The 12,803-nt window shown below is 41.2% G+C and overlaps 1 protein-coding gene across 3 annotated transcripts in view; it reads right to left on the reverse strand.

Moving 5' to 3' along the window:
- Positions 1 to 4,056: 4,056 nt before the first annotated feature.
- Positions 4,057 to 12,803, reverse strand: part of ASB2 (ankyrin repeat and SOCS box containing 2) — a 29,663-nt gene continuing 20,916 nt past the window's right edge. For 2 of the 3 annotated variants that reach the window (XM_069858716.1, XM_069858717.1), the window contains 3 exons: positions 9,303 to 9,864; positions 5,617 to 5,770; positions 4,057 to 4,887 (listed from right to left, as the gene is read on the reverse strand). In XM_069858716.1, coding sequence (XP_069714817.1) covers positions 4,751 to 4,887; positions 5,617 to 5,770; positions 9,303 to 9,864 — 853 coding nt within the window. In that variant the 3' untranslated portion in view covers positions 4,057 to 4,750. Of the gene's footprint in view, positions 4,888 to 5,616; positions 5,771 to 7,894; positions 8,811 to 9,302; positions 9,865 to 12,803 lie in introns of those variants that run through there. The other variant, XM_069858718.1, reaches the window with a different exon arrangement.

Here is a 12,803-nt window from a genome sequence, read left to right on the forward strand (position 1 = left end):
CCCAGACTTCACAGCATAGTCAACCAGTGTTTGCTTTTATGGAAACAATGGCTGTAATATGTTAGTCCAGAAGGCCAAAAGTAGAAATGGAGATTATTTTCATCGCTTTCTCCCTGCTACAAGCACTTACTGTACATATCAAGCCTATATAGACTAATCCTATCGGGGAGAGAGCAGGAAGTGTTTCAGTACCACATACCTGCAGCCAAATGCAAGGAGCAATGTAATAAAGATCAGATCTAAGGGTTAAAGACATAAAATTAGCTCTTGATCCAGAACTGAAGATACTAATATGCTTACATATCTTTCCCTTTTTGTCTTTTTGAAAAAAAAATCATCAAGGAGACTCTGTCCATCTCCATGATGATATTCTAACAGAAACCAGATGTAGTACCCTCTTTAAAGTTTATGGGAGGAGAAGTATAGCTCTTAATTTGCAGAGCAAGGAAATTGTTACATGGAAATATGTGTGCTTTTTCACACCAATAGCTCTCTATAGTCCAGATGAAGCCAGGTGCTATGCCCTCTCCCAGTGCTATCAATGCAGAGCAGCCTCCTTGGCATTGGTCTGGATTTCCACGCGGGTGGCCAGAGCAGGTCATGGCATGAACCACAGTTATTGCAGTGATTGCTGTGGAAAAGTGTTCTTGCTTGAGTTCAGAATGGAATATTGCATCAGAATATGGATTTATATCAAAATTAAAATACTTGGCAAAGTGAATAGCCTCTGTAGAAATTTTATTTCTGAAGAAATCTAAAAAAGAAGAGAGTTAATATCAAGTTTCTACCTTCTGTGTATTAAATAATTTGTTTTCTTTTTCTTCTTTTAAACTTTTTCTTAACTGAATGTATGTTACTATACTGTTTCTGTGTACCAGAATAGCATGTTTTTAAGTTATAATGAAGGATTGAACCACACTGTTCCAAATGACCGCTGACACACAGGTATTACCCTCAGATTTAAACTGATGTAACTTTCAAAAATCCTTAAAATCCTTTGTGACACAGAACTTCCCTTCCCAGCCCAGGGCAGGCAATGGTCCTTCCTGCACCTCTGAAGTGGAGCAACGATGAAGTAAAATCCAAATGAACAGAAGGCAATTGCTAAGTATATTATAAATCACTAAATGGGGATGTGTGAGACTTTCCAAAAAGTTTGCAATTAATAACAACTCTGTCACCTTTCTAGCAATAAGTACTGTTGTCTCAAGCCTGAGATTAAGATCAGAATTATTAATTGTTAAAACTTGGATTGATGCAGACTTTTCCTGGCTATTTTCATGTTTGATCGTGCAATGTCAATGTTCAGGGCAGCTGATAGCCCTTCAGAATCTACTTGTTTATTCATACTTCATTTTCAAGAAGGAAACATAACATTTGAGAGCTGCTATTTACTACATCAATGCAAATTTAAACTGTTAAAACCACAACAGCTTTTATAAATAATGGGAAGGGAGAGGTAAATGAAAAAGCTTTCATACAAAATGAAATAAAAAATAAAAAAAGTGCACAAGAACGTCAAGTGAATTGCACATGTTGCAGTAAAAAAAAACCGTACAGTAACCTGGTCATAAAATATTACTAGAACATTTCACATAAAGCCAAAAAGTCATCATGTCTAAAGCAATCTATCTATCACACTCAGTAAAAGCAAGCCACTTTACCTTGCACTAAAAGAGGTGATTGGCTTACAAAGCCTGGTTTGTTTGCAGTTTGGGATATTTGCCTTTTCACAGTAACTTCTAGATAGATGCACTAAATACACACTGGATTTGTGCAGATTCAGTATTGCGTACAAAATACTTAGCCAATTACTGGAGGGGAGAGGTAGCAGGCTCCATTGCAGTGCAAATAAATGTAAACTGAGTGTGTGAAGATTTGCTGTAAGGATCAAGCAGAAAGGACTTAATAACACTGTAATTACCAGATTCCTCATCTAGCAGTCTAGTTTCTTCTCAGTTTCTGTGCACAGTGTTCCCTTATCCTTCCTGCAATCGCAGTACCTACCCATCAGACGGTTAGTCTCCAGCCCAGTGACTCTCCCGCTTGGGATGGACGGTTGAGAGCAACCAGGACATGGGTGTCCCAATAGTGATGAAGGTCACCTGGTTGGAAGAAGAAAAGGACTTCCCAAATTTGCTACACTCAAACCCAGTTTCAATCTCTCCAAGGGCATAAAAAGAAATTGCAACTCATGAGACTTCTGCATATGTTACAACTCTGGCCCAGGGGAAATTCCCAGTTTGAGATACCTCATGAAATCCTACCCAGCTCTGTGGTTATACATGCGGTTGCTGATTGTTTCTGCTTCTATCGGCCAGTGGTTGCCAGGGCTGTTATTGCACACCAAAACAGCACTGAAGTAAATGGTCTGCAGCAAGCTGTGACTGTATCCATCACCATTTATGACTCTTCAGTTAATTTCAAGGTATTTTCTTCTGATTTATATCAATGTGATTAAGACCCAGACCTTCGCTGCTCAGCCACATGAAGTGAGAGGTTCATCAACTCCACAGATGATTTTCTATTTCTCAAGCTATTGCTTGCCAATACACGGCCTTCACTGACAAAACTGGTTGTAAGATTTCCTGTTCCCCTTCTCTTTCCATTATTTTTCCAGCCTAAAGCAATTCCCTGTTCATGATGCAGGAGACAAGGGGGTAGTCTTAAACTGGTAGTGATGGAAATCAATGGATGAAATTTCAGCAGTGGAGGAATCTCTCCTGACTTTCCAAAGTTTTGCAAGATCACTGCTCAGTATGAATAGAAACTCTGTTGTTCTTTAAACTTGTTTTGCATTTGGGAAGGAAGCATCTATGGACGAAGTCCCCATGCCTGCAACCAATTATTCTGTTCATAATCTATTCGACAAGCACTGAACACATTTCACACAAAACCATCAGAGAATCTAAACTTCTGTGCCCAGACAGACTTGTATGTGTGCAGAACACTTTTAGTCCTGTGTCAAGGTATAGAAGTCCACCCAAATAAAACTCAGTGCAATGTATTTTCCCTGCTTATATTTCTATCTGATTCCATGTTATGCAAGCCAAGAAACAAAAGCGGATGTTGGGTCTCTGGTGGGGAATCCAAACAAACCATGGGGCACAGCTCCTTTGTCACCTAAGGTAAAAATGATTGTGCTCCTAGCATAAGATCTGCAAAGACATAGTTCCAAATCTAGCCTCTTCCATTCTTTCTTAGGTGCCTAGTCAGGAATGGGGCACTCATCAAATCAGTGGTTCAGCAAGTCACACCTGTCAACTGAGCTATAGTCACTGCCAATAAACCCTTCATGGGCTCCTCGGCCTCCCCAGCTGTGAGGGAATGTGACTTGTTAAAAACGTCAATAAAAGAATTTCATGGTCAATTATAGTGGTTCAGCTGATAGATGGTAACTTGTTCAGCTGCCATAAATCAGTTGTGGATCTGAGCTGTAAATAGGTGACCTAATTTTCAAAGAAGCTGAGATAATAACTTTCATCAGTGTCAAAGGGAGCTAACAGATACTTCGAACTTCCAAAGTTAGGAAATTCAGGTCTAAGTCCTAAAACGCCCCTGACACCAAATGTGGTCTTAGTGGAACTACAACTGATGCAAGGAACTTGACATCATTTGGGCACCTGAATAAGGATTTGGAAGCCTAATTCTGGGTATTCATTTGCATAATTATCAAGGCCTGAATTTCATAATTTTGAAAGAATCTCTGTTTTCTTCTGGTGATGATATTGTTATAGCCACAGAGGTTCAAGGGCTAAGAGAGGCTGGCTATTGTACGAACCAGATCTTCTAGTGAAGCAACAAATAAAGTTGTAATAGTGTCGTCTCTCCCTATGTACCTCACTTCTCTCCTCCACATCACTTTCTGTTCATGCTCATTTAGGGCTTTGTTCTGTTCTGATAACAGCTTCATGACAGAGTAAAGCTACTGGTTACAGTGCAGTTACTACTATTTTACTCCAGAAAAAAAAAAAAAAAAGAGCTCAGAGTTGCTTTCAAGTCCTCACTCTAGGAAAGTCTCTCAAGCAGAATTTCACCTACTTCTTACCACAAATGTAATACAGCATGAAATGTATTTACTTTGTTCAAATACAATTTTTACATCCTTTTAAAGTAAATCTTCCCATGAATTTTAAATAAATCAGCATTTCTGGATTTTAGTCTGTTAAAATGTTCTGAGCTTTGAATGTTGAGAAATCAAGTATGCAACAAGAAAGGTCCAAAAAATAAAAGCAAAAGTGTTAGCAATATGGTGTTAAGTTATCAGAAATTCGCAACTAGCACACTTAGCAGAAATCAAAAAAAAAGATAGAAACTAAAATAAAAATCTCATTCAGTAAGGGAATTATGATTGTTTTCCCAAATATGTTGACTCTTGACAATTTCTGAATTGTGATCATAACAAGGATGCTAAGCTCCACCACAGCTTCAAGATACCTTTGAATTCCTCCCTGATACTTCATCACTTCATTTTCAGTGCAGTCATTCAATTATTTTTCTTTGCAGATGAAGCTCTGAGGTGAATCGCGTGTGTTTTCTCTTGGAAAACTTAACAACTGTCCTATCTTTAGCTCTCTGTCTCTTCCATTTTCTTCTCCCTCATGCTTTAGAAGCATATTTCTCTTAGATTAGTCATTGGAGGTTGCTTGACCAAGCCAGCAGCAATTCCTCCCCACCGTGTGTGGCCTCGCCATGCCGATGACACTGCGTACCATGCCGGGAAGCTGCTGTGTGTCCAGTGTGCCTGGGGTCACTGTGAGTAATCGTGCTGTAAATATCGAATCATTCTGTCTGGGAGAGGCAAGGTATCAAGAAGTTTAATGCGGTTTCTTCCAACCAGGCTTCGCACCTTGATGCGGCAAAGATGGGAAAGAGGCCGTGGGGGCTCTGAAAAACAGGCAGGTCAGAAACATGAGAAGAACAGGTTTAAACTTGAGAAGGACAGCTTATCTTGGCCAGGTCAGTGGTAAGAATTAAATGGGAGAAGGAGGAATGAAACAAGGGCTTTTCTGTAATGGAGGGATGATACACCTGGCACTGGTGGCAGCTCTTCTATGCTGAGGCATGTCATAGGAAAGGAAGCAGGGCTGGAGGATGGGGTGCTGTGTGCCATCTCAGCCTTAGCAATGGGCTTTCTAAGAGGATTTAAACAAGCTGCTTCACAGTATTCTGCCTTCCCACTGAAAATAAATATGTAACAAATTTGGCTTGGTACCAGAAAACTTAATTCTGAGAAAGTCTATGAATGACTTTAGATTCTGAATGAAAGGACATTTAGGAAAACAGAATATTAGTAAAAGCTTCGAAGGCTGCTTTTGCCTGCTGGGTGTTGTGGAGACAGCTACACTGCCCGCCTGCCCTGCTCTGACTGCACCCCAGGAGCAGCCACACGGGCATTCCTGCACTGGCAATGCTTATTTCCAGTTGGTCAGATCCACAGCTAGTGTGCATTTAGCATCACAGAATCTGTGACACTCCATCAATTTCTAGTGCCTCATACCTGGTCCAAAATATCTCAGTAGGGAAATTCTAACATGTTTAAGGGATGATGGTGACTGGGTTTTTGAATCCAACAGTGGGACTATTTGTACCAGATTCTCTTCTGGGTGACCATACCTGCTTTTTCTTTAATGACAGCCCAGTCCTCATAGCTGTCAATATGTTCCTTGAGCCGCGAACAGAGCTGCACGTTACCCACATAATCAAGGAGAACATCGATGATCGGCCCAGCCCAGCGACTCATCTCTGGAGTAGACACCATTTCACAAAACTTCAAGGAAAAACAGATTTACTACAGTCAGTGGAACATGAATGCACCCTTTGAAACTGCACCAAGAGCAACAGCCCCTACTGTGTTGCTGGTCCCACCCTTCTACTAGCTATGAGAGCAATTACCAGTTTCTCCTCAAGAAACTTTAACTAAAGCCTCTTTTTTTTTTGGTTTTTTTTAGGTTTTTTTTTGTAACTGAGGGCAGAATCCCCTCTTTGCAACCACAGAAGGACACAAAACCCTGGTGGAGTCCTAGCTCTGGAGAATGGAAAGGATGCTGACTTGTTTACAGAGTCCAAAGATCCTACTTCCACAGAAATGAGAGAGTTGAACAGGGCTCACAGGTTTGTCGCAAGCTGACAAGGGAAGTGCTGAAAGATTCACGCAGCTCAGGGCACTGTCACTAGCTGCTGGTTCCCTTTTCCTTCTTGGAAGGGGGTCTAGGGACAACTGGGCACAAAGAAATCTTAGGGAAAGAGCAGTGTACCTCCTACTTCTGGTGAACCCACTGGTATCTGCTGCTTTTGGGGACCAAACACCTCACTAGAGACAAGTTTAAGGAAATATTTGTAGAGTTGAATCCCAGATGGTTTCCTTGCCCATCGGAAAACCATCCTGGGCCTCGTACAGAACAGAAACATATTCCTTACTTAGTCCTGGATTTGGCAAATCTTCTGTTGCCCCAGTACAAGCTGCAGAGTAATCAGAGCTGTTGCATGGAGGGCTGCTTATAGAGATATTGAAGAATAGACTTACAGACCTGACTTTAAGTAGTCTCATTTTGAAGTAGTGACTTCTCTCCCCACTTTAATTTAAATATATATATTTTTTTTCCAGACAGCTTTATCTATCTCTGTTAGGGTGTTTCATATGATGAAAATATCTGTGGATTTATCTGTGGACTTATATGCATGTGAGTAGTCAGAAAATTTAAGATTAATTAAATCATGCTGGGTGGATAAGAACTCAGGCACATGGTCTAACCCAAGTGAATGATGATGGCTTAAGCATCATCCATCAGCTTAGTCACCGAGACCATCTGCAGGCACCCTCCAAGCATACTCCAAACAGGAAAGAAAATGCACCAGCTTAAACCTCTGCCAGATTAAGCTCCTGTAACTGGATCGCATTTGATTATACATGCATGAGCCCCAACTCAAAATGTATTAAACTCTTGTGTCGATACTCTTATTCAGAAATAGGAAAGAATAAAGCTGCAGAAAATTATAAGGCCATTTTATTCAAGGTAAGAGCATTCACAGAGGTGTTTACTACTCTTCTGACTTTTTTTTTTTTATTTCAGCGAGAATCACCATATAATATTTTCCAGGAAAATGAGATACAGTAATGTTGGATCTGAGGATCTGAGGATCTGAGCGGACAACCCACAGTTTCTTACCTGGACTGCTTATAGGAAGTTCCATTTGGTGTATCAGGCTGTCATTCTTCAGTGCATATACAATTGTCATGCAGTTACCCATAAGATGTGTGAACTGGGGATCTCCACTACCACCTCCAAGCAGTAATGCCACTTTGTCAGAGTTTAAGTGAGGACACGCATGTAGGGCAATGAAACACTGGATCTTACTGCTCTCCTTTTCTTGTCTCCAATAGAGACTTTATCTGCTTCCTCTCTCTTCCCTGTTCACAAGCTCAGTCTATAAAGATGTTTTGTGGAATAAATACGTTCCAAAACATGTTGTGGGAAAAGAAGCACAGCAAACCAATGGGAAATAATGCAAACCTGCAACTACAGACAATGAGATTGACTCAGGGACAAAGTGACACTGGTCCTGGGATGGACGTTGCCTGCAGCCTCAGTAGGCCCCTGAATACCTGCTCTCAGCAGAAGGATACTTCACTCCTCACCTTCATGGTTTTGACACTGCAATTGCAGAAATATGGACTGAGATAGCAGCTATTTCTTCTGCATTCAGTTTCTCCATGACACATTAATTTATTATCAACTGTAATGATTTATAGTTATATGTTTTTCAAACCCACTTAGAGTAGTTCAGTCTTTACTGTATAAAGACTAATTATTCAGATTATGCTTTTGTAATCTTATACAAGAAAGTAAAAAATGCGCATCTTTAGTGTGGAGAAGGCTATAGTTTCATGAGATCCTCTGTTTCAGAATATAAACCATATCACAACTATGTAATGAAGCTGCACCATACAAACCTTGCTTTTGTTACCCAAATTCCTGACAATAAGAAGCAGATTTAAAATAATGTCAGAGGGATGGGATTGCTTTTTCACTGTATGTGTTTGTTCCTCACTGGTCTCTCTCTCAGCACAGATATAGCTCACACAGCTTTTGCTGCTTCTACCTCATGTGGTCTGACCTTTGAGGTGATAATCCTATTTGTGAGTGGCCTAATATTTTGCTAACCACTAAAAGCAGTTTTAGGTGAGATCCAGAGGGAAATAATGGGCTTAAATAAGTGAAAACAGAACAGTTTATGAGTGACTAGACTGTCATAGAGGGCTATAGATAAATCCCCTCTCCTTGCTTTAGAACTCTAGCCCTCTGTTTGCGTGCTATCTTATCATGGTTCAAGAACTAGAGATGATATAGTTTATAAGTTTTCTTCAACAAAAATGTGGTTTCCTGGAGCAATTTTGCTGTGGCAAACACTTTCAAGAAGAAGTCAGCTCTGCTTGGGATTATTTTGATAGGTTCTTAACAATTCTCTTTCTAAGATTTCTGTATGTGTATTTATTTCCAGACAAGTTACTGAAGAGTAAAGTCTTTTGGAAGACAGGACTGACAAAAAAGTCAAGATTTCCTAGGATGTTTAATGTTTTCCTTTATTCTTTCCATAACCAAAGAGCATTTATTGGTCACCACCTCTTTGGGCTAAATACCACTTTCTTCTGAATCCCTCAAAGCTACACTTAAACTAGATAGAAGCTGTTGCATTTCTTCCCTGATTTTATGTAAAACAGAAAGACTGCTGTGCTGAGATTTCTTTGTTGTGTTGCATGTTGAAACCCTTCTCCAGGGCTACTCATCCAGTAGACCTGGAAATTGCAACTATTTACATTCATTAGTTTACCCTCATAACATGAAGCACTAGACAATTTTAATTTAACCAGGAGCTTAAATTTCCTGTCACACAAAACAAATCTTTCAGGGCAAACAAAACAAGCAGGTTTCCACTCCCCATATGCTACTGCCCATATGCCACCACCCATATGACACTGCCTGTCAAGAAAACATGCTTGACTCATGGCACGGCAGGTCCAGAGCAAAAGAATATTGTAGATCTGATGGTAAGGCTGTCAAAATGGCTATAATTCACTGCAAATTCAAGCTAGGGCCACAGCGGCTGTTGTCTACCCTCCTGCTGTTATTGAATATGGACTTGGAACATTCACAGACTCTTACAGAGCCTTTTTTTCTGTGAATAAAGTAGGAATAAAGGCACCTTCTCTCACAGGAAATATTGGAGAAAAAAAATACATGGGTAGGTCAAGGTACATGGGTAGGAGACATCCTCAGAACCATGGTAGGTGGAGTGCTTACCTGTACTACAGTTGGCTCCTTGGACAGCTGAGGGTCATTAAGGCTGTCCCGTCTGTAATTTAATGCAGGGTGTGGGCCATTTCCATACTGACACTCAAAACAGGAAACTGCGTCACAGCCCAGATCAAGGAGATACTTCAGCACAGCAAGGTACTTCATTGAAAACATGATGGTAGCTGGAAATGCAGTGGGATGGCTTGATATATAGGCATCGATGTTTGCCCCATGGTCAAGGAGCAGTTTCATGGTTGTCAAGCAGCCGTGGCGGATGGAGATGAGTAATGGGTTAATGAGGTCAACATTGGGGTTGGCTCCGGCTTGCAGCAGGAGTTCTGTGGCATAAATGTTGTTGTTAAAAACAGAAAAATAGAGGGGGGTGGTGCGCCTGTCCTCGTAAAGGCAGGACCGTTCATTGGAGAGCGCAGTATTGACATCATAGCCAGCATCGATCAGCTCTTCCAAGATGTCATCATTGTTGCGTTCAGCGGCTAAATGCAGGGGGCTGATGCCGCTGCGCTTGATGCGGGTGCGGCTTGTCACAGGGATCAGCATGGAAACAATCCTGCCGGGTGGAGAGTCAGTGAACAGCAGTGAGCTCTAGGGGATCTACAACCATATCATAAACTGTAGTGGTGTGGTTGTAACCATAAAAGAGAGACTGGTAACTCATGCACAGGAACAAATCTCTCTGAGAGAATGCAGGGTGTGAACTTGAAACCTGTCAACAACTCCCTATGCTCCTACCTTGCCAAAAATGTGAGTAGCGTGACCCCCTCTTTCATGGTGGAACAAGTTTTTTTTTAAATTATCACTCAGATTGCGTGAGGTAGTGGCAGCTACAGGGACAGTTACAGAAAAAGATAAGATAATGTGCTGGCCCTTCAACTGTTATAGCTCTCACAGGTGCCATAGTCCAAATGGCAGGCACAGTGACAGGATCTCCCAGACATTCTGCACCTTCATCATCACACTGTGGGACTGGAGGAACAGGCACACAGCCTCAAACCTGAGGTGCCAGCAGAGCATCTGTATCTTCCATTGGGATTGCTCAGCAGAGAAGGACACCAACACAAGGTGCCTCCTGAGTCACAGTGCCTCCTTTGCCTCCTGGGTCACAGTCACAGCCACAGCAAGAGTCTTGAGACCAGAAAGGAGGTAAACCCATACCTTTCTCTGCAGGTCTGAGCTAGGAAAAATCACATATTTGGTTTCCAGTTGTTATCCTGCATTTATCCCTGTCCTGGATGCCCTCACTGTGTGGGTTTGGCTGTGGCAAATTGATGGAGATATTAGTGTCCATCCCAGATCATAGGGAGCCCAACAGATATTTAGGAGAGGGGAGAAAAAGAAATAAAAATAGTCTCAGTCTGTTTTCCATACATTAGCCCAGAGAGAAAAAAAATGGAGAGTTAAATCCTAAACCCCAGTAATAAGGGATTGCTCTTGGAAAGAGCGATGTAGCCTTAAACACATTATCATAAATCTTGTTATGCAATGTGAAGTTCAAATATATGATGTACAGGAGCCCTGCAGTTGGCAATCTGTGATCATGAATGGCCCTGTGAAAATTTGAGCCTCCAGCGGTCCCAGGAGCTGAAATGAGAGTTGAAGATGTATAACCCTTTACAGGATTATGTTCCTGTTTACATGATGGATTGTTGATGTCTCCAAGTTACTTCTATATCTTGTTTTTAAACAAAAAGGCTTCTTAAATTATGTAAATACCTTGGGAAATTAAGCATAGGGTTTTTTCTTCTCCAAGCAGCTTTACTTATCTTCCAAAACTGTGCTGCTCACCAGGGAGCAGGAAGTTTGGGTGTTTGGTGAGCTGGCATCTTCTCACCATTAGCAAATGCTCTGTAAGAGCTGTAATAACAAAAAGGCACAGGGCACTGCGAGGACACTATGCCAAGTGCCAGCATTAATCATCCTATGATTAACTGTTTTGAAGATTTAAGGGTCTGTTTTGTTCTTTCCCTCCAGCGTACGTGCTTTAGCCAGCTCTTCACATCTGAGTTAAAGAGGCACTACATGATTTCTGTCTGCAAGGGGGACCTGAACCTCTCTGCAGGAGTGCCACATTGCAGCTCTGCATCCAAATGCTGCAGCCTCCCAGACCTCAATACACTCTCTGTACACCAAACTTATTTTGGGTGGAAAAGTAGGAAGCATCAAATTTGTATCAGAGTTTAATTTTCTCTCTTCTGTTCCTCATCCTCCAAAGTGGGTTGGTTTAGTAATATAGTGCATCCACCTCTGCAGTCTTTCCAGTCTATCTATAGGGCGAAGGCAGTCAAGGTCAGACAAGCCAAATCACATCCCATGTCTATCACAGGGCTGAGCTTCATGTACAGTGCAAAAATAGTGTGAAGTTTCCCCTCATCCCTGACACCTGCTTCTGCGATTTCTATTTGTTAGAAATTCTGTGGAGGAGGAGGCAGAGCACCCTCAACATGAGTGTGCTAGGAGTTTATTAACTTGCATTTATTTAATAAATATGCCCACAATTCACGAAGTTTTCCCTTCTCAGCATCTCAGTTCTGAGGGGGAAGGAGTTAAATGACTGCTTGTTATTGTCCCACAGCTGATGAGATGACCCTTATGAATTTCAGGTCAGTATTGACAAGGTGTCATTTAAAATAAACAAACACCACACAACAAGAGTTGACAGTTGAGCCTTGGGACCACATTCTTGGCTTTTTGGTGGTAGGGAGCCTTCGTGCTCTGGCAAAATGTTGAAGCATGGAATTCCTGCAGAATTACGTATTAATTCTGCAGGGATACAGGGAGGTCACCGTGAAGGTTGTTATTTTACTGAATACCAAAGGAATTAAGAATGATCAGCCAATTGGGCCAAAGCTTTGTCATTTAGGTAAATATTTATAAGAGAAGATCTTTTTTCTTTCTTTAGCACTTAGTTTGCAGCAGTTGTGCACAAAAATTTGTGCTCAGTCTTTTACAAGTGAAGGAACTCAGAGCTTGGGCTGAATTCTGGTCTAATTTATGCTGCTGGTTGTTGGGAATAATAGATGCGAGATCTAAATCAGGCCCTTACTGTCATAACACAGGGATGGACTCAGGTTGCACAGTTTTCATGTAAGTTTCTTTTTCAGGTTGGGGTGTGGAACTAGAGAGGGGAGGAAAAGATTTACAGAGCTGCACCAAACTACATACAAATTGGATTCAGATGAATTTACTTTATTTTCAGATGAACTTTTTTGAAAGTGAACAATTGGAGCTGGGTTCTATCTCTGGCACATTTCTCATCTAAAATGTGTTTGTTTTCAAGAAAATGCCTTTGTAACTCAAACTCCAGAGAAAATTTTGGATCATGTCTACATTAGTCTGTGCAGGATATTCATGTACATGCTGTAAGTGTATACATTCATAACACAAATTCACATTGGGCTGCCGTCTAGAATACACAGCTTGCACAAAGAAGCAGGTTGACTCCAACTGCATAAAATGAATATCTTAGGTCTATCAAAGTGATTTGAAAAG

The sequence above is a fragment of the Phaenicophaeus curvirostris genome, chromosome 5, assembly GCF_032191515.1.
Source record: "Phaenicophaeus curvirostris isolate KB17595 chromosome 5, BPBGC_Pcur_1.0, whole genome shotgun sequence".
NCBI classification, from domain to species: Eukaryota; Metazoa; Chordata; class Aves; order Cuculiformes; family Cuculidae; genus Phaenicophaeus; species Phaenicophaeus curvirostris.